At 38.5% G+C, this 24,224-nt stretch overlaps 4 protein-coding genes across 4 annotated transcripts; all 4 read right to left on the minus strand.

Moving 5' to 3' along the window:
• Positions 1–3,828: 3,828 nt before the first annotated feature.
• Positions 3,829–6,984, minus strand: LOC110746551 (putative aldo-keto reductase 2). The gene is made up of 5 exons (XM_021946808.2): positions 6,626–6,984; positions 6,292–6,492; positions 5,335–5,507; positions 5,153–5,255; positions 3,829–4,375 (listed from the first exon to the last, which is right to left on the minus strand). Exons 1-5 carry the CDS (start codon positions 6,836–6,838, stop codon positions 4,037–4,039), a joined length of 1,029 nt encoding a protein of 342 aa, XP_021802500.2. The 5' UTR covers positions 6,839–6,984; the 3' UTR covers positions 3,829–4,036.
• Positions 6,985–9,517: 2,533 nt separating this feature from the next.
• Positions 9,518–12,821, minus strand: LOC110745841 (putative aldo-keto reductase 2). Its single transcript, XM_021946024.2, has 5 exons — positions 12,415–12,821; positions 11,798–12,001; positions 10,495–10,667; positions 10,313–10,415; positions 9,518–10,063 (listed from the first exon to the last, which is right to left on the minus strand). Exons 1-5 carry the CDS (start codon positions 12,628–12,630, stop codon positions 9,725–9,727), a joined length of 1,035 nt encoding a protein of 344 aa, XP_021801716.2. The 5' UTR covers positions 12,631–12,821; the 3' UTR covers positions 9,518–9,724.
• Positions 12,822–14,070: 1,249 nt separating this feature from the next.
• On the minus strand, positions 14,071–16,218 carry LOC110745757 (uncharacterized). Its single transcript, XM_021945927.2, is given in 7 exon segments — positions 14,071–14,183; positions 14,826–15,024; positions 15,100–15,161; positions 15,242–15,380; positions 15,547–15,637; positions 15,639–15,663; positions 15,966–16,218. Coding segments are annotated over 7 exon segments (681 nt in total). The 5' UTR covers positions 16,027–16,218; the 3' UTR covers positions 14,071–14,079.
• Position 16,219: 1 nt separating this feature from the next.
• On the minus strand, positions 16,220–19,217 carry LOC148297413 (uncharacterized). Its single transcript, XM_088246755.1, has one exon. It carries the CDS (start codon positions 19,016–19,018, stop codon positions 16,232–16,234), a length of 2,787 nt encoding a protein of 928 aa, XP_088102881.1. The 5' UTR covers positions 19,019–19,217; the 3' UTR covers positions 16,220–16,231.
• Between the last annotated feature and the right edge of the window lie 5,007 nt (positions 19,218–24,224).

Here is a 24,224-nt window from a genome sequence, read left to right on the forward strand (position 1 = left end):
GTTTTTCAGCTTCGACCTCTGTTCAGTTTTTAGGCTATAACTTTCCAACCGTAAGTCCAAATTTTACGTTCTTTATATGGTTGGATTCAGCATAGAAAAACAAAGAACTCAACGCGGACCAAAAGGTAAAAACAATTACGGAAATAAACAGAATTCAAAAAAGAAAAAGAAAAAGGATTGAAATGCTCCCCCTTGAAGCGATTAGGTCGAGCATGGATGCACTTGGAGGTCGCGACTTCTCCCACTGCTCCACACTTCCCATTCTTATGATTGAGGTTGCCATCTCTCTCCATTTATTATTGAGCTATAATAAATTGCTAAAACAAACATAGAAAACTTGAAATAGAATTAAAAGGATGAGGAAATAAAAACTAAAATGAAAAGGAAAATCAACACACATCCAATTCCATGTTTCAAAGCAACAAGCACCAATGAGTTGTGTAAGCTGGGACTTAAACCCAGTTCTCTTGCTTGTTGGGCAATTGTCCTTTTCTGTTGGACTACAAACACAACTGGTCCATTAACGTCATTAACTTTAAAACAAGAAATTGTCTAGAAAAACATGAAAATGAAAAATAAAAATAAAACAAGTAGGGAAAAGAAATAGAACCAAACTATGTTGCCAATCCCCGGCAACGGCGCCAAAAACTTGTTGCGTAGATACAGCTGCACCAAAATGGATTCAGTTGCATCCTCAACTTGTGATACTCGCAAGTGCACGAACCGTTGGTAGTTTAGCGTATGTAAGTGCGAGGTCGATTCCACAGGGATTGGTGATTGAATGATCCAATTTAGTTTCCCTACACAAAACAGAAATGAAAAAGAAAGGAAATAAATAAAACAAGGAAGAAAGAAATAACTAACTCAAGCAGATAAGTTCCCAAGTTCAATTAGATTAATGGATTGATTCTAGCTAAAGTATGATTAAGCCATGGTGTGTGGTCATAACCTTGTGTTCCTAATTCCCTAATTTGATCATTTGTTGTCTAACCTAAAATTAAGCATTAGGAACCCATTAAGCATAGAAGAACAATTTAAACAACCAAGCATGTATCTAATCCCTGTTGTCGAATGTCCATACATACTCTTCCTATTCATAGTTCAATTCGAATTAAAGCATGGTGTCTACTCTTAATTCAAACCAAGATAGCTAACATGCAAGCCTAAATGGTGATCAATCATTCAAACTAGCATATTAACTTATAAGCATAATGAATAAGAACAAAAACCATAATTGAAACTTGGAAACTAATCAAACTTGAAACTAAAGAAAAGAATTTACATAACAATGAAAATTAAAGTAGAACTTGGAAAGACTTAAAGGAAAATTTCAGCACAAAGATCTCATTATAACAATTGAAAACTAGAAAATATAACTAAGAGAATTTGAGGGAGAGAAGGGAAGGGAGCTCTAGAGAAGTGTTTGAGAGCTCCCCCCCTTGGGGTGTGTTTACAAGCTTGGGAAACCTCACTATATATAGGCCTAAGGAAGCTGAAAATCTGAATTAAGTATGGCTAATGCATACAACACTTGTTTTATAAAATCTGAAATGGTTGATGCACTTCACTAATAAATCCCACCAGCAGCCCTAGCTCATCTTCATGTCACCATGACCAAGCTTCCAACGAGAAATAATAGCTCATCCTGAGGTCAGCATGACCAGCAACTTCAAGGGCTTACGAATTGGGCTTCCCTTAAGCAAATTAAGACTTTAAGCACTCAAACTTGAAGTTCAGAATGTCTTCTTTCCAGCCATATATCATTTGGGCCAATCCAAGGTCGGAGGAGGAAGTTAAGGCCAAAACAAATTGCTAACTCATTTTGCGCGCTGATAAAATCCATCCTGAGCATGGCTCTGTGTTTGCTAGGTAACAGACTCCATATTTATCCAATGAGGCTGAATTTTGGATATGTTATATTACACACCCATTGGAACAACTTTCATGAAGAATGTGGCCTCATCCGAGCTATGTAGGTTGCTGAAATAAAGCTTGCAATATGACCTACGAAACTGGGCTGGCAGGGGACTGTAGCCAAAATTGAGTTTGTCTTTAAGCTCTTCATCCATTCATCCAAATTAGGCCCTAACATGCATGGATTGCATCATTTACTATCCAAAGCCCTCATTATTACCTAAAGCTCAATGAACTGAAAGATAAACACAAAAAGGATTAAAAGCACAAGTTTAACTCAAAAACATAACCAAATCATAAGCTAGAAGGGTACAAAATGATATGTAAATATGCACCGATCAGGGCTCCCTAAACCACTTTCTTAGCTAAAATTTCGGGAGGAATTGAAAAACCCACCTCCAACCATGCTTCCTATCTAGCTCCTAAAATAGGGAGATCTCCAGGTGCTCCTAAATCTGAGGAAAGAGAAAGGACTCCTAGTGACTCCCTATAATTAAATGCTTCTATATTTAATATTATTTTCAGCATTTATTTAATGACAACTATTTTTTATTGTTGCTTTTGTGTCTACACTTTATTCAAAATTTGAATTAAAAAATATTAAAAACATTTATGACTCTTTAAACTATAGAGTATGGTTGAAGTTGAAATTTTTTATAGAGCTCCTAAAATAGCTTTCTAGTGTTTTTAGCTAAATTTTAACTAAAAAATAGAGAGTGTGATTGTGGAAGCTCTAAATTGACTATATTACAAAAAGATAAAATGAGTAGTTATTCCATAAAAATAGGACTCATTATCAGATTTTAATTTTAATTTTAATTTTTTAATATAAAAATATAAATTGACCATATTATCCTCATTTAATTAATAATTTCAATTTTTAATATTTGCATTAACCAAGGACATTTTTTTGGTATTTTGAATATTTCATCATTCTCTAACTTTTGCTTTATATATATATATATATATATATATATATATATATATATATATATATATTTGTACCACGACCTTCTAGTTCGGGAAACATGGTCTTGTTGTCATGATTTTTTTCTGTTTGGTCCTCTTGGAATAATTTATACTACTTTACAGGGAGGAATGAGGGAGGAGAGAAGAGAGAGAGGGACAGGGACTTGTCGGTGACAGAGAGGGGTTTGGCAGTGGCTCCCCATGGAGGGAGAGAGGTAGGGACGCTGAGCGGTTGGGTTCTTCTAGTTTTTCTTTTTCTTGGGTTAATTACCGCATTATGACTTGGCATTTAGTTGGGCGAAGATGATGGGTTGATGTCGGCATAGGTTAGGTTGGTTTTGGTCCTAATCCGTAATCCAACTCATACATAGCGGCTTATGATTTCTTGGGAGCCGCTTATTATTAGGCCAACCCAATCCAACTCTTTTGTGATCAAGTTGGGCCGTTTGATTAGGTTAACCCAAAATTATGCCCACTCTTAAGTTTTGGTTACAACTCGTACATAGTGGTTTATGATTTTTGAACCCAATACCCACTCATTACTAGGCCAACTCTCTTATGACTCAGGTTGACTTATTCAATCAAGTTGACCCAAAATTGTAACCACAGAGTTAGGTTAATTGCACAAAGCAGGGTACCCATTCCTTTTCACCCACCTCCGATCCCCTCCTCGTACATTAGAATAGTATAGATATTGTATTATCAAAATAGAAAAAAAAAAAAAAAAAAAGAACCAAAATGTTGAGGGTTCTAAAGGAACGGTTGCAGCTTCTAATAGAAATGTTATTGCTGCCAAGGGAAATGATGTTCAGTTAGTTCCAAAAGACATGTTGTTGGATCTTAAGGATAGGAAAAAGGGGATGAAGGAGGTCTTAGAGGTAAGGAGAGAGTAGAGGAGTTTGATCTCTTAAAAATTGCCAGTGACAAAGAAAATTAAGTCAGAAATAAAATGAAAAACTTCGTTTGACCCCAGATTATTTCATACTTTCGGATACTCATACAACATGATGAAATCTGCTTACAATATGACGAACGTCTCAAAGTCAGTCATTACATACCACTTCCCATGAACTACTTATTCTCATAACGGTAAGGAAATTTACAGAGTTCATGAGATACAAAGAAGCATTATGACATGACAAAAGGCACATGCTCATGTGGCTTTCCATGAAGACACTGGAGGAGTTTCAGAGTTCTTCCAAGTACTAAAGTCATTCTGATATCTGTCACCTTTAACGGCATCAGCAGAAGCAAAAGATTCAAGCTCAGCCAGTTCTTCTGGTGTCAGTTTCACAGAGAGAGCTCCAATATTCTGGTTAAAATTCTCAATCTTTGTGGTTCCGGGTATCGGACACACATCATTTCCTTGGTGATGAACCCAGGCCAGTGCTAGCTGAGATGGGGTGCACCCCTTCCTTGCTGCAAGTTCACTAACCTTCTCGAATATTGTTTTATTATGCTCTAGGTTTTCGGCTTGGAACCTGGGTAGATACTGCAACCAACAAAGTAATCAAGGTTAGAATGACTTTATCCAAATGATATGATAAAGAGGAGGCACAATTCAAAGGCCCTGATAAGAAGTCAACATAACTTTGTAACACTACAATAGAGACTCCTTCAGATGTTGTTCAGAAATCCATTCTTTTCATGGCATTACAAAATATTTGAGGATTGCAGTGAAGAAGTCAACTAAGGCAGGTTCATAATGATAATGATCATAACATGTTATTCCTTTGTTTTTCTTTTTTCAACTCGAGTAACACTGTCAGACAGTGCACTGTCAATTACCAGATAATTTGTCTACCTGGGGTGAACACAAAAATACAGTTAATTTCTATGAAATAAGGAGAAGCTGATGGGCAACCTGGCTTGCATGTTTGTTTCTTCAAATTATAACAAGGGTGGGAAGTGAATTCCAAAAACAAATAAATAAATAATATTAAAAGAAATCATTCTGATTTGGCCTAATTCAACTCTGAGAATTTTTTACCTTAGAACAGGATTATATTAAGAATATTTAAGCCTTGGGACTATCTGGATAAATCAGGGATACTTGGATACAGCAATTCTAAAAAAAATTCTTTTTTCTGTGTGAACTCAACAAGAGGGTTCTAGCCTGCAAGGAGAGATTACTAAACCTAGTGAAGATCAATAACTAATTTGAGAACTTTCTAGGAGATACAAGGACATTCACAATGCTATGAATTTTCTCTAATGCGCATGCACTTGTGCACTTGAAAATCAATATCTATGTGGCATATCAACACACCTTTCGGACATCATCATTGGGAAGATTTTCAAATAACTTAGCTCCTGATGAAAAGAATCCTCTTGCTAGAGGACTGTACGCAACAATGCCGATGCCAAGTTCCCTGGGAAAATCGAAAAATGAGATTAGCATGAAATTTTACCTACTTTATAAACAAATCAGTTAGTTCCATTAAGACTCACCGGCAAGTAGGAATTATATCTTCCTCCACATCTCTTGACCACAACGACCACTCCAACTGCACAGCTGTTATTGGATGAACAGCGTGTGCTCTTCTTATTGTGGAAGCAGAGGCCTCAGATAGTCCAATGTACTTTACCTTACCTTCTTCAACTAGTTTCTTGAGTTCCCCAACCTTGTAAATGACATGATAAAGGAATTTAAGGAATGACATGCATTTCTCAAAATAATGAATCATGATGCATGCCAGTACAAAAAAGAATAATACTAACAGTCAAGCATATAAGGAAAGTAACATAGCTACTGCCTATATCCAGTGCAGAGTTCAGACATATGATAAAGATAACACACACACACACAGAACACAGCCCAAACAATTAAGACCTTTTCATCTAGTGGGGAGGGAATGGCGCAGATTGTAATAACTGAGGGTCAAACAAAGAAAAAATCAAGATGAAATGTTTTTCAGTTAAAATCAGTAAGAGGATTTACACAAACCATCATCTAAAATTGTTGATAAATAACTGAGAGTAATTCAAACTTTTATAACTAGTTCATCATCACTTGACGTTTAAAGATATAAAAATACACTCATCAATGACAACCTTTTCACGCTTGAACAACTCAACACAATGTAGTTTAGAAAATGGAACTAAAAAAGGGGTTCCAGTCAAAAGATGTGGTCAAACACAAAAGAATTGAATGGGGAATTGATAAAATTGTGAACTAATAAAATGATAGAAGAAGTTGTAGATCTTTGAATAACCATGACTTCAGTAGACCTGCGGATGCTTAGTTACTAATTTCAATTAGTCCTCCTCGAGCACCATTCTTACTAAACACACATGTCTTGTTTTCTCCATTCAATGGAAACTATATTATCATATGAAGTTATCAACACAATTGTTCTGCGATTGTAATTAAAAAGATATCAAAATTCAAGAGAGAAGAAAACAAACCGTGACTTCAATGGGTACACGGGTATCAATTCGATGCTGATAATAGAGATCAACAGAATCAACACCAAGGCGCTTCAAGCTGCTCTCAATAGCAGCTCTCACATATGCAGGGTCACCTCGAACCTCCGGCTTGTTGTCAGCAAAGCTGATACCAAACTTGGTGGCCAATTCAACCTTCTCTCGTGCCCCTCCCTTCAGAGCCTGTTCTCATCAATCCAACAAAATCCAATTCACTTCATCATCAACTCATCCAATTTAACAGCCCAAACAAACCCTAAAAGCAATTGATATAAATTAAGAGCGATTATAAGCAAAGTCAAGGTTAGTGGCGTACCTTGCCAAGAAGAATTTCGTTGGTGAAGGGGCCGTAGATGTCAGAGGTATCGAGGAAGGTGACGCCGGAGTCAATGGCATGGTGGATGAGACTGATCATGTCTGCGTCGGGCTTCGGAGCGCCATAGAAGGCAGACATGCTCATACATCCCAGGCCTTGAGCAGAGACCTCAAGGCCTTGTGAACCCAACTTGATCCTCCTCACTCCTGCCATTTGCTATCTGTGGTTGTTTCAGTTTGGTTCGTACATTTATATCTGCGGAAAGTGGAAACTTCAAACGTGCCGGCGCCAGAGCATCTCTCCCATTGACTTTTCTTGCTTTTTTTTTTTTTTTTGGATCGAAAAGATATTCATTCCACCAAAACAAAGAGGAAACAAACAGACAAGGGCTGAAGGCACATTCACACCTCAGCAAACGCAAAAGTAAAAGCAGAAACTAGGAATTAAGCAGCTAAGAAAGGAAATACAACTAACATAAACTGCGCAGGAAGCAACAGGGTATGACGTTCCAAAACAGGATGTCAAGCTCACTGAACAGTACGGGAGATCCTTAGCATCCTGGAAGGCAAGGAAGGCCATCGTTGTTAAGTACATGCACAAGAGAGGTCGGGGGTCTAGATTCCAAGACTTCCGGGCTCGACCTCGAGAGTGCCAGCGACGCCAAATGATCTGCCGCTTGGTTTCCAATTCTATTGATCCACCGCCAGGAGGACATAGCAAAGGAATTTCTAAATTCCTTGATTTTACTGAGGATGGGATATAAATTCCATCTCCCCCTCCTAATATTTCCGTTAATACATTGCACCACCTCCCTGGAATCAGATTCGAAGCAGACCTTTGAGAAACTCCTTTCAATAGCGAACCTGCACCCCTCCACTGCTGCCTGAGCCTCAGCCATAGAAGCTGAGTCCGCGAGAAAAGGGATAGCCTTAGCCCCAAGAAACTCACCATTAGCGTTTCTAGCAACAATACCAGCTCCTGCACAACATGAAGAAGATTGCCAGGATGCGTCGACATTAATTTTGACCATGTCCACCTCGGGAGCAGACCAGCCCACCGGGGAGGATAAGGGGACGACCCTTGGATTACCATTGTTCACATCAAGGGTTTCAAAATCTTTTATGCACAAATACCACCTAGACTATTACAATAGAATGTCTGGTGAGCCTAGCTACGAATATTTGGACAAATCATGCATCCACAGAGGTGCAGCAAATTGCCTAATTGCAACCTCCATGTTTCTTCACCATGACAAGCCCAAAACCAGAGATGAAGCCAATAACCCGCCAATTTGTAAACAACCACCCAGCTTAGTGTTAGTACCAAGTGCACCACAACAGTAACTGCAGGTATTTAAAGAGGTGGCTGTCGTGGGTGGAGGGGAAGATCCTAGATGGGCAGACAAATTCTTGTCCTTTTTCATTTTTTTAATTATTATTTTAGGAATTTTATTAATTTAAATTAAACTAGCCTCTCCGCACCGCACCCGATACTGCAAGAGACTTTTTTTAAAAAAAATTAAATTTATTTTAGAATTAAAAAAGATAATGGGTAATTGTGTTCTATAAAAATAAGATACATTATCTGATTTTTCTTTTAATTTTAAATTTTTTTAATATGAAAAAATGTGAATTTACCATTATTTTCTCATTTAACAGCAACCGAGGAAGGTGGTACATTAGCACTAAAAGTGAAGTATTGGTGGTAAATAGCTAAATTTGTTTTATTATGTGGTAAATGCCCACACCCCTAATAGATAGTTTAGGTGGTATTTGTACAAATTTCACTTTCTATTAATATTTGGGGAACATGGTCTTGTCGTCATGATTTATTCGGTTTGGTCCTCTTGGAATAATTTATACTACTTTACAAAGAGGGATGAGGGAAGAGAGAAGAGAGAGAGGGGGAAGGGGACTTGCCAGTGACGGAGGGGGGTTTGGCATCGGCTCCCCGTGGAAGGAGGGAGGTAGGGGCATTGAGCAGTTGGGTTCTTCTGGTTTTTCTTTTTCTTGGGTTAATTACAGCATTAGGATTGGGCATTTAGTTGGGTGACATATGGTAGGCAAATGTCGGCACAGGTTGGGTTGGTTTTGGTCCTCATACATAGTGGTTTATGATTTTTTGGGTACAAGACCCGCTTATTATTTGGCCGGCCAATCCTACTCAACTCAACGATTTTGTAATCGGGTTAGGCAGTTCGATCGAGTTAACCCAAAATTATGTCTACTCTTAAATCTTGGTTCCAACCCGTAACCCAACCCATACATAGCGGTTTATGATTTTTTGAACCCAAGACCCACTCATTACTATGCCAACCCTTTTATGATCGGGTTGAGCGATTCAATCAAGTTGACCCGAAATTGGGTCCACAGTACAGAGTTAGGTTAATCGCGCAAAGCAGGGTACCCATTCCTTGCACCCACATCCAATCCCTTACTCACGTCCGATCCACTCCTCGTACATTAGAATAGTTTAGATATCGTATTGTCAAAATACGAAGAAAAAAAAAATGGTGAACGAAAATGTTGAGGGTTCTAAACGAAATGTTGATGCTTCTAAAGGAATGGTTGCAGCTTCTAATTGAAATGTTGTTGCTGCCAAGTGAAATGATGTTCAGTTAGTTCCAAGAGACAGGTAGTTGGATCTTAAGGATAGGGAAAGGGGGATGAAGGAGGTCTTGGAGCTAAGAAGAGAGTGGAAGAATTTGACAATCTCCTTGTCTTCCCCAATTATTTGAAAAAGAACTATACCATATATACACTAAATGTATGTTTCAACCCACACGAAAAATTAGAAAGCAAAACCCTAGTTCTGGTTTCGTGGCAGGCAATGTCATTCTTTGTTGTAATCTCTTAAAAATTGCTAGTGACAAAGAAAATTAAGTCAAAGAAATAAAATGAAAAATACGGTTGGCCCCAGATTATTTCATACTTTTGGATACTCATAAAACGTGACGAAATCTGCGTACAAAATGTCAAACGTCTCAAAGTCAGTCATTACATACCACTTCACATGAACTACTTATTCTCATAACGGAAAGGAAATTCACAAAGCTCATGAGGTACAAAGAAGCATTATGACATGACAAAAGGCACATGCTCATGTGGCTTTCCATGAAGACACTGGAGGAGTTTCAGAGTTCTTCCAAGTACTAAAGTCATTGTGATATCTGTCACCTTTAACGGCATCAGCAGGAGCAAAAGATTCAAGCTCAGCCAGTTCTTCTGGTGTCAGTTTCACAGAGAGAGCACCAATGTTCTGGTTAAAATTCTCAATCTTGGTGGTTCCAGGTATCGGACACACATCGTTTCCTTGGTGATGAACCCAGGCCAGTGCTAGTTGAGATGGGGTGCACCCCTTCCTTGCTGCAAGATCACTAACCCGCTCAAATATTGTTTTATTATGCTCTAGGTTTTCGGCTTGGAACCTGGGTAGATACTGCAACCAACAAAGTAATCAAGGTTAAAATGACTTTATCAAAATGATATGACAAAGAGGAGGAACAATTCAAAGGCCCTGATAGGAGAGTTCTCGCCTGCTAGGAGAGATTACTAAAACCTGTGAGATCAATTACTAATTTGAGGACTTTCTAGGAGATAGAAGGACATTCACAATGCTACTAATTTTCTCTAATGTGCATGCACTTGTGCACTTGAAAATAAATACCTATTTGGCATATCAACATACCTTTCGGAAATCATCGTTGGGAAGATTTTCGACCAAGTTAGCTCCTGATGTGAAGAATCCTCTTCCTAGAGGACTGTATGCAACAATGCCGATGCCAAGTTCCCTGGGAAAATCGAAAAATGAGATTAGCATGAAATTTTACCTACTTTATAAACAAATCAGTTAGTTCCATTAAGACTCACCGGCAAGTAGGAATTATATCTTCCTCCACATCTCTTGACCACAACGACCACTCCAACTGCACAGCTGTTATTGGATGAACAGCGTGTGCTCTTCTTATTGTGGAAGCAGAGGCCTCGGATAGGCCAATGTACTTTACCTTACCTTCTTCAACTAGTTTCTTTAGTTCCCCAACCTTGTAAATGACATGATAAAAGAATTTAAGGAATGACATGCATTTCTCAAAATAAGTGAATCATGACGCACGCCAGTACAAAAAAGAAAAATACTAACAGTCAAGTATACAAGGAAAGTAACATAGCTACAGCCTACAAGAAATTTATGCTAAAGTTAGTGTAATTTGACTAATTTAGATATGATATATGCACTTAAATAGATACAAAAGAACCTAGTGCTCAATCATGTTAATCAAATGGTGGTTCACAAATCTCCAAACACACTTGCTTAATTCAAGATTCAAAATTTAAAAGATATGGACTCTAGATGTATAAAATACAAATTTCTCCTATATCCAGTGCAAAGTTTAGACATATGATAAAGATAATAACTGAGGGTCAAACAAAGAAAAAATCAAGATGAAATATTTTTCAGTTAAAATCTGTAAGAAGATTTACACAAACCATCATCTGAAATTGTTGATAAATAACTAAGAGTAATTCAAACTTTTATAACTAGTTCATCGTCACTTGACGCTTAAAGATATGAAAATATACTCATCGGGAGATTCTCCAATAAGTATTTTATATTAAGGATTGGTTACATACTTCTAATCTTGGCCGTTGGATTGCCTTCATTAAATATGTTGGTAGTCTCCTAGATGCAATCCAACGGCCAAGATTAGAAGTATGTAACCAATACTTAACTTAAATACTTATTGGAGTATCTCCCTACACTCATCAATGACAACCTTTTCACACTTGAACAACTCAACACAACTTAGTTTAGAAAATGGAACTAAAAAGGGGGTTCCAATCAAAAAGAGATGTGGTCAAACCATACTTCTACATTGTAGAACACAAACGAATTTGAATGCGGAATTGATAAAATTTGAATGCGGAATTGATAAAATTGTGAACTAATAAAATGATAGAAGATATTGTAGATCTTTGAATAACCATGACTTCAATAGACTTGCAGATGCATAGTTACTAATTTCAATTAGTCCTCCTCGAGCACCATTCTTACTAAACACACGTCTTGTTTTCTCAATTCAATGGAAACTATATTATCATATGAAGTATCAACCCAATTGTTCTGCGATTGTAATTAAAAAGAGATCAAAATTCAAGAGAGAAGAAAACAAACCGTGACTTCAATGGGGACGTGACTATCAATCCGATGCTGATAATAGAGATCAACAGAATCAACACCAAGGCGCTTCAAACTACGCTCAATAGCAGCTCTCACATAGGCAGGGTCACCTTGAACCTCCCTCTTGATATTATCAGTATAACTGATACCAAACTTGGTGGCCAATTCAACCTTCTCCCGTACCCCACCCTTCAGAGCCTGTTCCTCATCAATCCAAAAAAATCCAATTCACTACATCATCATCAATTACAATCAATTGAACAATCTAAACAAAACCCAAAAAGCAATTATGTGTATCATTGTCTCTCTCAGTCCTTGTGCTTCGCTTAGTAACTTAAATACAGGAACAATAGTAAACACAACCCAATTCACTTCATCATTAGTTCATCCCATTCAACAATACAACAAAACCCATAGAGCAATTTTACAAATTATTGTCTCTCTCAGTGCTTGTGCTTGATTTAGTAACTTAAAGACAAGAACAAGACTGAACAGAACCCAATTCAGTTCATCATCAAGTCATCCAATTTGAAATCTCAAACAAACCCAAAAGGCAATTGATACAAATTAAGAGCGATTATTAAGAAGCAAAGTCAAGGTTAGTGGCGTACCTTGCCAAGCAGAATTTCGTTGGTGAAGGGACCGTAGATGTCAGAGGTGTCGAGGAAGGTGACGCCGGAGTCAATGGCATGGTGGATGAGACTGATCATGTCCTCGTCGGGCTTGGGAGGGCCATAGAAGGCAGACATGCCCATACAGCCCAGGCCTTGAGCCGAGACCTCAAGGCCCTGTGAACCCAACTTGATCCTCCTCACTCCTGCTGCCATTTTGGAACTGTGGTTTTCTGTGTTTTCTGAACTCAAGCAGCAAAGTGAAGGACTGATAATACCTCTTGCTTCTCACTAGTTTTTATATATAAAGATATCTCTATCTGAAGAACAATGGGCAATGGCAGTTTGGTCAATCAATGAGCACAAACAGTTGGTGAAGTGGAGTGGTGCGTAAGGGAGTGCTTTTGCATTGATGTTTCAGCCTGACGAAGGATTATTTAAATATGAGAGATCCTCATTATTTAAATATGAGTGCAATTATGGACTTTGAATTATTGCTGCTTTCCCGCTTTATTTTATAGCTAAATTTTACCGCTTTGGTCTCAAGTCTATTGTTGGAAGGGGCAAATGTGTAACTTTCTCATACCCCATTTCTTTCCAAATTAAAGATGGAAGTTCGATTAGGGATGAGAAATTGCATTGCAACTTAAGAAAATGGGAGGAGAGAGGTTAGAGAGGTACGGACAACGAGGGTGGACATTTTGACCTCTAAATCTTGACAGGAAAAGCAAATGAACTTGGACATTTTTACCTCTAAAAAATCCAAGGAATAAGATAAAAGGCATTCAGAAACAGATCATAGCCATAAAATGCGACAAATCATATCACATTACAGTTTACAATACCTTCATTATTTCTACATAGGAATGTCAAATTTGTAGATTGCATTAATAACTCGATATGATATTGCCATGTTGGTGTTCTTTACAGGGATGATATACATGCTTGATCAAAGACTTATCTGCAACAGAACAAGAATTATAGACTCAAATCTAGAAACTAATATCATTCTGTAGATTGGTTTCATCCAATGGGCGTCATGTTCGAACGGGCTTTCCACCCATTTTATTTTGGAAATGGTCAACAGTTATAGGAATGGGCTTTCAAGAGTCATATTGCCAAAACGAACATTGTAATGGAGCTTTCAATAGCAATGATTGCATTCCATTGCAGTTAATTCCTTTGAATCAAACACCACCTAAGGGAAATTGAAGCCAATCATGTTGCATTTTCACCAGCTAATGATGCCAGCAATTGAGCTAGCATTGTAAAACTAGCATGTGTTCATATGCATAGCCAAAAACAAATTGGCTCACATATTCTCCTGCCCTTACCCCCTACACCCTAAACATCCCCACCTATTAATACACCAACCATTTAAAAATGTGAACAAAATTTGTCCATCACAATAAACTGCTTTCTATGTAACAATTCTCATTGGTCCCAATGCAAGAAGAAAAAAAGATCTTAAGGATCTCCAGTAGTTTTACATCTTCGAGTAGTAACATAGACCTTGTTCGATTTTATCATCAACAAAACAAAAAGCTCCCCTAACATAAACCTTCTTCACTTATGCATTTGTTATTTAATACTAAACATACCCAATTATAAACAGAGTGATGAAGATTATAAATAAATAAATAGAAGTATCATCACCTTTCCAGTTCACTGTATTTGATTTTCAGGCTGTGAAAAGAAATCTTTGGCATTGCGTGCTACCTCTGCTTCAACTATTGCTTCCAACACAATGTCTGATCCCTTAACATTCTCTGCCATCACAACCACTGGTTATTTATTTGGACATATATATCTAAGATGAAAAGCAAAACTATTTGCGAATTCACTGGAAAAGTTGTGGCATGTTCAGTTATACATTGGAACAATATTTGTGTGTGTCAGAACATAGGTTTATAGAAATAATTTAATGTGCAAGAGTTTTCATACTGTGCAATCAAGGATTGTATTTTCAAACATTATTTCAAGAGTATTCCTAGGGCATGTTTAAGCCAATAGCCCACCAAGTGAAGCCTCAACAATCCAGATACAGTTACCTTTAATAGAAACCAATTATATAGGGGAAATCATACACAACTAGACTAAGAGCATGAGTGACACCTTTGTTGACCAATTATACAAAGGTACACATAAAAAATGGCTAGTAATGACAACATTGATATGAAAACCATAATATATGTGCATCACACACATTCATGACCTCTATAATCAAAGATAATGAGGGCAATACACAGAATTAAATAGTGTACTTGAGAAAATTTAAATATTTGTTGTTCCTCAAGATAATGAAAAGGAAATGTCCATTCCTGGCAGCTCCCAGCAGAGTTCCCAAATTGAGACAACAAAGTAAACTAAATGATAACATCATTAAGTGTCATAACTCAGAAGATTATAACCTTTGCGATTTGGTAGCATCCCAGTGCTTTCAGCTGAAACTGGGAGGACAATGAAAAGACCACTTTCATCTTTAAGGTTTTCTTGCTCTGCACTGCTCTTTAAAGAGCCAGTCTTTACAGCATCAGATTCAGCCAACTTTGCATACGCAATTGCTTGACTATGCAAATTAGGTGAGTCTGAGGTTCTGAAAGTATCATCCTGTCAAAGATATGAATAAGGAATTCAAGATGATGCAACGTGGGCCATTTGTATGAAGAAAAGTATTATTCAAACCTTCACCACAGTATTTCTTGACTTCAGCTCCTCCTTAGGCTTCTCAAGTGAACTGTTGGCCCCTAAGAATACATATAAACTGGTAGTTAGGAGAGAAACAAAACATTACTTGCCAGCAATGTATGGCTACTAAGAATACTACCATCAATCAGAGAAGCTGGGTCTTGAGGATTATCCATCAGCCTTCGAGCCATAGGACCAGGATTCATAAGTGATATACTCCGGACTTCATAAGGAATCGACTCTAGTTGTGCAAATGCATCTTGAAGTTCTTTATGAACCTAAAGGTCAAGCAAGGGGCATAAATGAACAGATAAATCATTTGGTTCAAGGACATTGAAATTCTAATCATTACTCGATTGTGCACAATGCATGTTAGCTCACAAAGAATTGACGATAGAATGATAATTATCAAACTATCATTAATTAAGTAATTAGAAAATGTACCTGGCGGGCTTGCGACTGCTGCATAACATTATCGAATTGGCCTCTAGCTAACTGAACATACCCGATTGACCGACCCACTAACCTCCCTGCTAGCAATTCTAGGCAAATCCTTTGGTCCTACAATTTACAACCCATTAAACATCAAACCCGGTTCAATTTTTCAGTCAATATTTCCAATAAAATTACCCAATTTTTGACCTTGGCAAAGAAAAATTCTGAACCAATGCTGACAATGATAACGCTACAGCTATAACAGCCCAACTCTCTCACATGGGTACCCAAACATTTAGGTCCCATCCCATGCGAGAGAAGTCAGAAAAAGATTGAGAGTATAAAGCATTTTTCTTTTGAGATAAACACAAATAGAGAGAGAGAGAGAGAGAGAGAGAGAGAGAGAGAGAGAGAGATTGGCTGTATACCGACTAGAGCAGCTGTGGCTCTGATCAAGAGGAAGAGCTCTCCGTACGAAATACCAAACATTTTGCGCCTTACTGTATAAAACGATTTGTCTGGGTAGCTGTGGCTGTTTACATTATGATCCTGTCGTATACACAGGAACTTTTCCTATTCATCTATAATCTAAATAAATCAAAATTAATTACAGGGAAAACAAGTACAGAAGGGAGGGGTTTAACTCAGTGGTGAAAAATTTGCAGGAACATGGAAAAAAGAATTAAAGAAACATTTATGAGCTTTTTGATTCAATCCGAGAGCAGAATTCTTGATACAAGTCAAAGCTCTTTTGCCATTTTAAGAATTCCCCCTTCAATTTACAATACGCCTCCAATTCCTTCTGTTCAAACTTCAAGGAACAAGCATCAAATCTCAACTCTACAGGGCAAAGATCATCAAATAGTTCTAGTCCGACATTATCCTGATTGTCATTGGATACATGCTTCTTATCAGACACTTTAGAAATTAAGGTGTCAAACCTGTCATCCTTATAAACAGATTTCCCATGTGTATGATCCAGTGGAGATCCTTTAGCCACAACTGGCTGATATGAAAAGAAAGGTTTTGACTTTTGAGAGCTTCTCCATGTCTCGTCTCCATCATTAGCAAGGGACGTCACTGGATTATCGACAATCTCAGCCTCAGAAATAGAAACAGCCAGTTCACCGGTGACCTGCATGACCTCATCACAGCTGCGATTGATTTCTGCCTCTACTGAAAATCTACCTGAATTTTCATCTGAATTCGGACATCCATTGCGATATTCATGAAGTGCAAGCAAAACAGGAAGAGGAAGAACTGGACCCACAAGGGCATCACCAGGTTGCACTTTCTGTGACCACTTATTGCTGCGGCGTGAAGACTTCCTTAAAATGAAAGGAGGCAACTGAGATAGGTCTGGTACTACAGAGAATTCCAAAGCCACCCTATTTTTGTCCACAAGCACTTCAAGGATTTCAGAGTTGTTATAAAAGGCCAGTTGCAGAAGCTCAATGGGCAAGTCTGACCACAATCTCTTCAAAACAACCTCGTGTATGCTTGCGGGCAAGCTAATGTCATTTAAAACACTTGTAACTGCAGGAGATGATCTAAACTTACCAAAACCACAAGCATGTAACTTCTTGCATAAAGTTTCATGAAACTCTGAGCTAAAAAGTTCCTTCCCTTGATCATTATAGGGAATTTTTATTTTGTCATCTAAGACTTCATCAAGATTACCATTCAGATAACCACAGAGGTAGTCAAGTTTAAGGTACTTAAATCTCCTAGGAAATTTGTATTCCTCATCAACTAGGGAGTACAGCAAATAATCCTTAAAAAGCAAATGTTCTCCATGTGATTCTTCTACTTTTTTTACAGAATCAAATGATGCACAATATCTCTGTAATTCAAGCTTCCCTGAGGACATAAGCCTTATCAATGTAAAACCACCAAATTCATCTGGCTCAGAAAGCAGAGCAGACAGATCTTTGTTTACAATGCCGAAGCCCAAAACAATTTCTTTCTTCTGCTGCCAATCAATCCATTCAGGAAGAGCGTCTTTTGAAAACTCTTCTTTTACAAGATAGCTTCCACAATGGCACTCATGGCCTGACAATAAAAGATCTGAAGGAAGCTCCCATGCATAGAAGGATTTCCGAAGTTCTGCTATTTTCGAAGCTACTGATCCTATCGGAGCTGGGAGGGAAGGTCCATAGCAAAAGATATTAAACTCACAATTCCAAAACGACCCCACTATAATGCAAAAACCCGAGTCAGAAGCCCAATTAAATTTGTCATCCCTCGACTGTGACCTCAACTCTGACAGTCTTAAAACATCAACATAGCTTGGTTTATCAAGGCCATGAGCCCATTGCAACACCGGCATCAATGGCTTGCGCACATCACAAACAACTAACAAAGTGTCAGAAGCCAAAACAAAGTGAAAATCATCAGAACCTGCCTTCGAAAGCACAAGGAACTGCTCCTTTTCAATGGAGGCATACATATGCAACATCTCAATTTTCATCAAACACCTCACATTACACTCATGGGCCCTCAAATCAACTAAGAAAACTGCATCTGAACGTGCAACTATCAAAACTCTAGGGTGCCAACTGAACTCACAACTCAACCACCTATAATTTCGTGAACAACCCGAACCATCATCAATATCCCAGGGCACTTTCAATCTGGTCCCATTAAATTTAAAATTTGCATTCAAAGTGTGGGGGTTTTTTAGACGAGAGTCCAAATCAAACAAGAATAAATCACCATTCTCTAACAAGACCACACTCTCTTCCAATAAATGTGGACTCCAACAAGCATGTACAACACAGCAAGTCTTGAAAATCTTACTACCCAAATGAACTAAACTAACCCTACTATCTGAATTTGGACCAAAATCTCCAACCTTTACAATAAACCAATGCACAGAGTACATAGTAGAAGCCAATAAATACCCAATTGTCACACAAGAACCATTACCTCTTAAACTCGAAAACCCAGGAATCGGGTTCACCGAAATCCTCGAAATCCGATAACTAAACCACCGCCTGGAAGCGAAAACCCCTCCGTTTTCATCCACTTTGACATCAAAGGTCGAACCTTTTAACACCAACTGCAAGAACCCAACTTGGTCAAAGTTTTCACCGGTGGGGAAGAATACAACGACGGTGTTAATCTGCGGGCACTGTAGGAATTCAAGACGGTTGTAGAGGAGAGACGAGGAGACGTCGCTTTTGGGGTGGTGGGGGCCCAAGAAGGAGGCTACGGAGGGAACGGAGGAGGGAAGAGGGGCAGAGTCAGGGGGGGAAGTGAGGAGAAAACGAGGGAGAGAGAGATGAGGTAAATGAGGGAGAGGGGGAAGGAGAGAAGAGGAAGAAGAGAAAAGGAGGGTTGTGGAGTTGGGTTTAGGGTTGAAGATCAGAGGACCCAGGATGGGTTTTAGAGAAGGGTTTGAAAGGAGGAGGGGAGGCTTGAAGACTGAGGAAATTGGAAAGAGAGATTTCCATTCTTCTGGGATTATGTTCATGTCCATTGAATGAAACAGCTTTACTTCTCACGAGCCAGAACGACTGCTTGGATCTTGGAGAACTTCTGTGTGCATCGGTTGTACTGATACAACCACGCACATGACGACTGCCTGGCAAAGAAGACGATGTCTGGCTTGTCTCGGTGCCCATATAAACGAAACACACCGTTTTGTGATTAGCCTCCTTTAGTGAAACGGTGGGTTTAACACTTGGCTGCCTCTTGTCATCGTCGATGGCAACGATGGGTTTAATGGGCTAGTTTTGGTTTTATCGGTTTTATGAGGTTTGGCTTCATGGCAATGGGTGAATTATTTAAAAACTTTATCCTATGGGCCAATATAATATAATAGAAGATTATCTAACAAACAAATAAATTATTTTAATAGTATATATATAATGTTTTAATTCGATAATGCAACGATAATTGAGGACTTTAAAGCTTCTAATCTAACCTTTGCATTGTAAAATTTTAAATTTAAATAGTGTTCATTTGTATTGTATTGTATTGTATTGTATTGTATTTATTTGTGATTTTTATTTTTAGTTTTTATATATTTTTAAAGTTTTTATTTATGTATAGAGATGCATTTGAGGTAAAGCCCATTATATTCTCATGAATAGATATATCTTTTTGTGTTTATTAATGAATTCACTCGTAATCTTTAGTTTAATATGTAAGTTTTGCCCAGCCGACTTTCAAATCCTGGATCTGCCACTACATGACAAGCGTGATGTTTTTTAAAAACAATGGGAACCGGCTGTTTTGGGTAACATGTTAAAAGAAGGGAAAAAAACTACGCACGCTTTCTTCAACTTGCTCTGAACGCTTGCTCGTCCTACTCCTCTGTATTGTGGAGTTGGATAGTCTCAACGATGCAAGCCAATGGCAGAGGAGGGTCGAACCCGCTTGAATCGTCTCAGAGCTGCGTCGGCCTTTTGGACCTGCGATTGTTGTGTCGTCGTGGGAAGATGCGTTAGAGTTGTTGGGTGGTGGGCGGACACACGTTGGGACAAGAGCCCTTGGAATGCCTGAAATTTGGTTGTGGACTCTATGGACGACCCCTTGGACAGCTGCGGAGCAACCCCTTGTATGCACACCAGGTGCTCGAAGAAAGTCCCAGCTTGTCTCTGAGTCTGTGATGGCTCTGTTACACGAAGCAGAGACCGAACGCACCAAAGCTTGGTAGGGGTAGAGGAGGCAGGGGCGGTTCTACACAGGGGGCAGCTAACCATAAAAAACAAATAGGTAAATGTGTTAGCCAAGCCAACAAAGTAAACTAAATAATAACATCATTAAGTGTCATAACTCAGAAGATTATAACCTTTGCGACTTGGTAGCATCCCGGTGCTTTCAGCTGAAATTGGGAGGACAACGAAAAGACCACTTTCATCTTTAAGGTTTTCTTGCTCTGCACTGCTCTTCAAAGAGCCGGTCTTCACAGCATCAGATTCAGCTAACTTTGCATACACAGTTGCTTGACTATGCAAATTAGGTGAGTTTGAGGTTCTAAAATTATCATCCTGTCAAAGATATGTATAAGGAATTCAAGATGATGCAACATGGGCCATTTATATGAAGAAATGTGTTATTCAAACCTTCACCACAGTATTTCTTGACTTCAGCTCCTCCTTAGGCTTCTCAAGTGAAATGTTGGCCCTAAAAAGAAAACAAAACATTACTTGGCAGCAATGCATGGCTACTAAGAATACTACCATTTGATATGTATTATAATTTTTTTTTTGTGTAATTTTAATAAATTATTTTTACACATATGTTAAATTGTGATTTTCAGGAAAAGGAATATCTTCTTTCGAAAAAAAATATAATCAGTATTCATATAATTACTTAACAATATTTTGAATTCTAATACTAGGTAACACATGTAACAAACCAATACCATTATAAATGGAAACACAAACAAGTTACAACCCACCATTTCGACACATAATTTGCTTCTTCCAAGTCTCCATTTTAACACATAAAGCCAAGCAACGGAAAACTCTACTTTTCCCAATAATTCTGTCTTTCCTTCTGTTCCTTATCTTTATTTTTTCCCTCTTTTGTCATAAAAAAAAGATATATGGAAGCAAAATAGAAATGTCAGACCCAAAAAAAAAAAAAAAAAAAAAGCAAAACAAAAATGAGTATACAAAAAAAAAAAAAAAAAAAAAAAAAAAAGAAAAAAAAAAGGTGAGGAGGTGCTTTGATTTGATGCTTAACGCATCTCCAATAGTGACACATGCAATACAACTGCACTGCACAGCATGGCATTCATTCAACGTGACTCCAAAGCGTATCAACTCCAAGCTTGCACTTCACACATAAAAGCACCAAATCAAACCCAAAAAAACCAAAAACACAAACTTAAAACTCCAAATTTCCAAAACCAATAATGAAAATTACCTCAGATTCAAATTCAACAACCTGGGCCTCCCACAACCACCACCACCACCAACCCATTATCTATTGAATCCATTGAAGCCTCAATCCAAAGCCTCACGAGGAGCTGGCATAGAAGGCAACAATGGCACATGTTTTTTATGGTTTGATAATAATAACTCCACACAACCTAAATTTAGCCCCATGAGTCAAACAAAGTACGACAAATATTCAATTATGCTCATATATGCTCATATTTTTATTCTTCTCCAATATGGAGGTATTTATACAAGTACAAAGAAGTGTTAACCCTAAATAAAATAGGAAATATATCTAAATTACAATAAGGAATAAATCTCTATTACTATAGGACTAAATAATAATTGGTAAATAACCAAAATTCTAACTAAATAAGGAACCAAAATCATAACTAAGTAAGGACTCGACAACACTCCCCCTCAAGTTGGGGCAAAGATATTTCACACGCCCAACTTTACAAGCGAGTCATAGAAAACCATACTCGACATTGACCAATCAAACAATTGTAGAGAAGGCATTGTCATAAACCACGAGTGAAACAACTAACAAACCCTAACAAATAGGGCACATAGAAGAACACATAAAAGCAAATACTGAAACCCCGTGAGCACAATAGTAGGTAATGCAGAACACAGATACCTTATGAGCACAACAATAGGTAAGGCAGAACACAAGCCCTGTGAACAAGACAATAAATAAGGCAGAACACAGAAGCCCTGTGAGCACGACAATAGATAAGGCAGAACACCAGAAACCCTGTGAGCACGGCAGTAGGTAAGGTAGAACACAGAAACCCTGTGAGCACGGCAATAGGTAAAGCAGAACACAGAAGTCTTGTGAGCACGGCAGTAGATAAGGCAAAACACAGAAGCCCTGTGAGCATGACAGTAGATAAGGCAGAACACAGAAACCCTGTGAGCACAACATTAGGTAAGGCAGAACACAGAAGTCCTGTGAGCACGGCAGTAGATAAGGCAAAACACAAAAACCATGTGAGCACAACAGTAGGTAAGGTAGAACACATAAGTAGGTGAAGAAATAAAGGCATCAACATTCAGAATGGTGATGGATGGCGGGGTGGCAGCAAGGGCAGCAATAACAAGGTAGGCGGCAGCGACAGTAGCAAGGTAGACAGCGGCAGTGGGCTAGGATTATAGGCTAGATGTATAGTGCAGCGAAAATAGGTAGTGTTTAGGGTTAGGATTTTTTATGTTGTGGAGACGGATCAAAACACAACAACATGGCATCAGCAATGACCATAGCAACAGAAACCAAAGCAAACAAAGGCAACATCAACGGTGACAGTAGCGGCAACGGCAATAATAAATTCTTCCATATAAACTTTAGCTAATTCACGCAGACACAACTTCTCTTCACTCCTCCTCTCCCCTTGAAGAGAAGAGGTCTTCGGAGTCAAGAAATAAGCAACATCTTCATGGGAATATGTCAAGGTAATGGGGATACGTCGATAAACATATCCTTTTCACTCCCCCTCCCCCCCTTTGAAGATGAGGGGATGAGAGTACTTAAATTTAAAGGAGAATGCAAGCACAGGTCAGAGGAGAACCTGGCTCTAATACCATGTCAAACAAAGTAGGGAAAATATTCATATATGCTCATATATAATCATATTTTTATTCTTCTCCAATATGGAGGTATTTATACAAGTACAAAGATGTGTTAACCCTAAATAAAATAGGAAATATATCTAAATTACAATAGGAAATAAATCTCTATTACAATAGGACTAAATAATAATTGGTAAGTAACCAAAATTCTAACTAAATAAGGAACCAAAATCCTAACTAAGTAAGGACTCGCCAACACCATGGAGAACCCACTTGGCCAATTTTCTAGAGTCCACACCAATCCATGCAATTTCTATCTCCCTCCTCATTGTAGATCTCATCCTCACCATCCTTGAACTCTCCTTATCTTTTCTAACCAAGTGCAACAACTCACCAAACAAGAACAAAAAAACCACACCAGAAATTTGGTACCATTGGGTGGGCATTGCTATCCTCGCCCTGCTTTTGGTAAAGATGGTGGCTCAAGCTGTGGGGCTTGGCATGCGTACATTTCTCCTGCGGCATCATGGTTATGCCATTGACGGCGTCATTTTGATGGGTGTGCTGGTTTTAGAAGCTTTTTTTGGAGAGGAAGGGAGGGGGTTGCTTGTTATGGTAAGTTTGTGGTGTGTTGTTAGGGTTGTAGAGAGTGCCTTTGAGTTGAGTGATGAGGCCATTAAAGCACAGATTCAAAGTGTTGTTTGCCAGTATGATGAAAAGGAAGGTGGCAATCCTTGGCCTTGGAGTCACACACGCTTTTTGCGTTCATTTATGGATACTAATGGATTGTTGGAATTGAGAACTATTAGACAATTCTTTACATGGGAAAACCGGCATGATCCTGCCTCTCTTGTTAGAATCAAATTGGATCGTGGGCTTATTAATGCTCCGTGGCTCCATTTGTGGACTGACTCTTGTGTTCATGTGGAGCCTAGGATCGGCTTTGACAACTCTCCTCTGGTGCTTTATTTTGCTCCTAGAACTAGGAGGAAAAGAAAAGGCTTTCAGTTTGAAGCATATTGGGCCGATGACCCTGATTGCGATACTATTATTCAAAGGGGCTGGAATTGTGGCCAAACTGGGGATTCTTTATCTGTTTTTTCGGCTAACCTCGGAGCTTGCAGATATGAACTCCAGAAATGGAGCAAGGGGAAATTTCCACACAATCTTACTCACATTAACTTCTTGATGAAGGAGCTGGAGTTCCTGATGAAGGAGTTGGAG

This window comes from Prunus avium, chromosome 1 (assembly GCF_965620075.1).
Source record: "Prunus avium chromosome 1, drPruAviu1.hap1.1, whole genome shotgun sequence".
Classification (NCBI taxonomy): Eukaryota; Viridiplantae; Streptophyta; class Magnoliopsida; order Rosales; family Rosaceae; genus Prunus; species Prunus avium.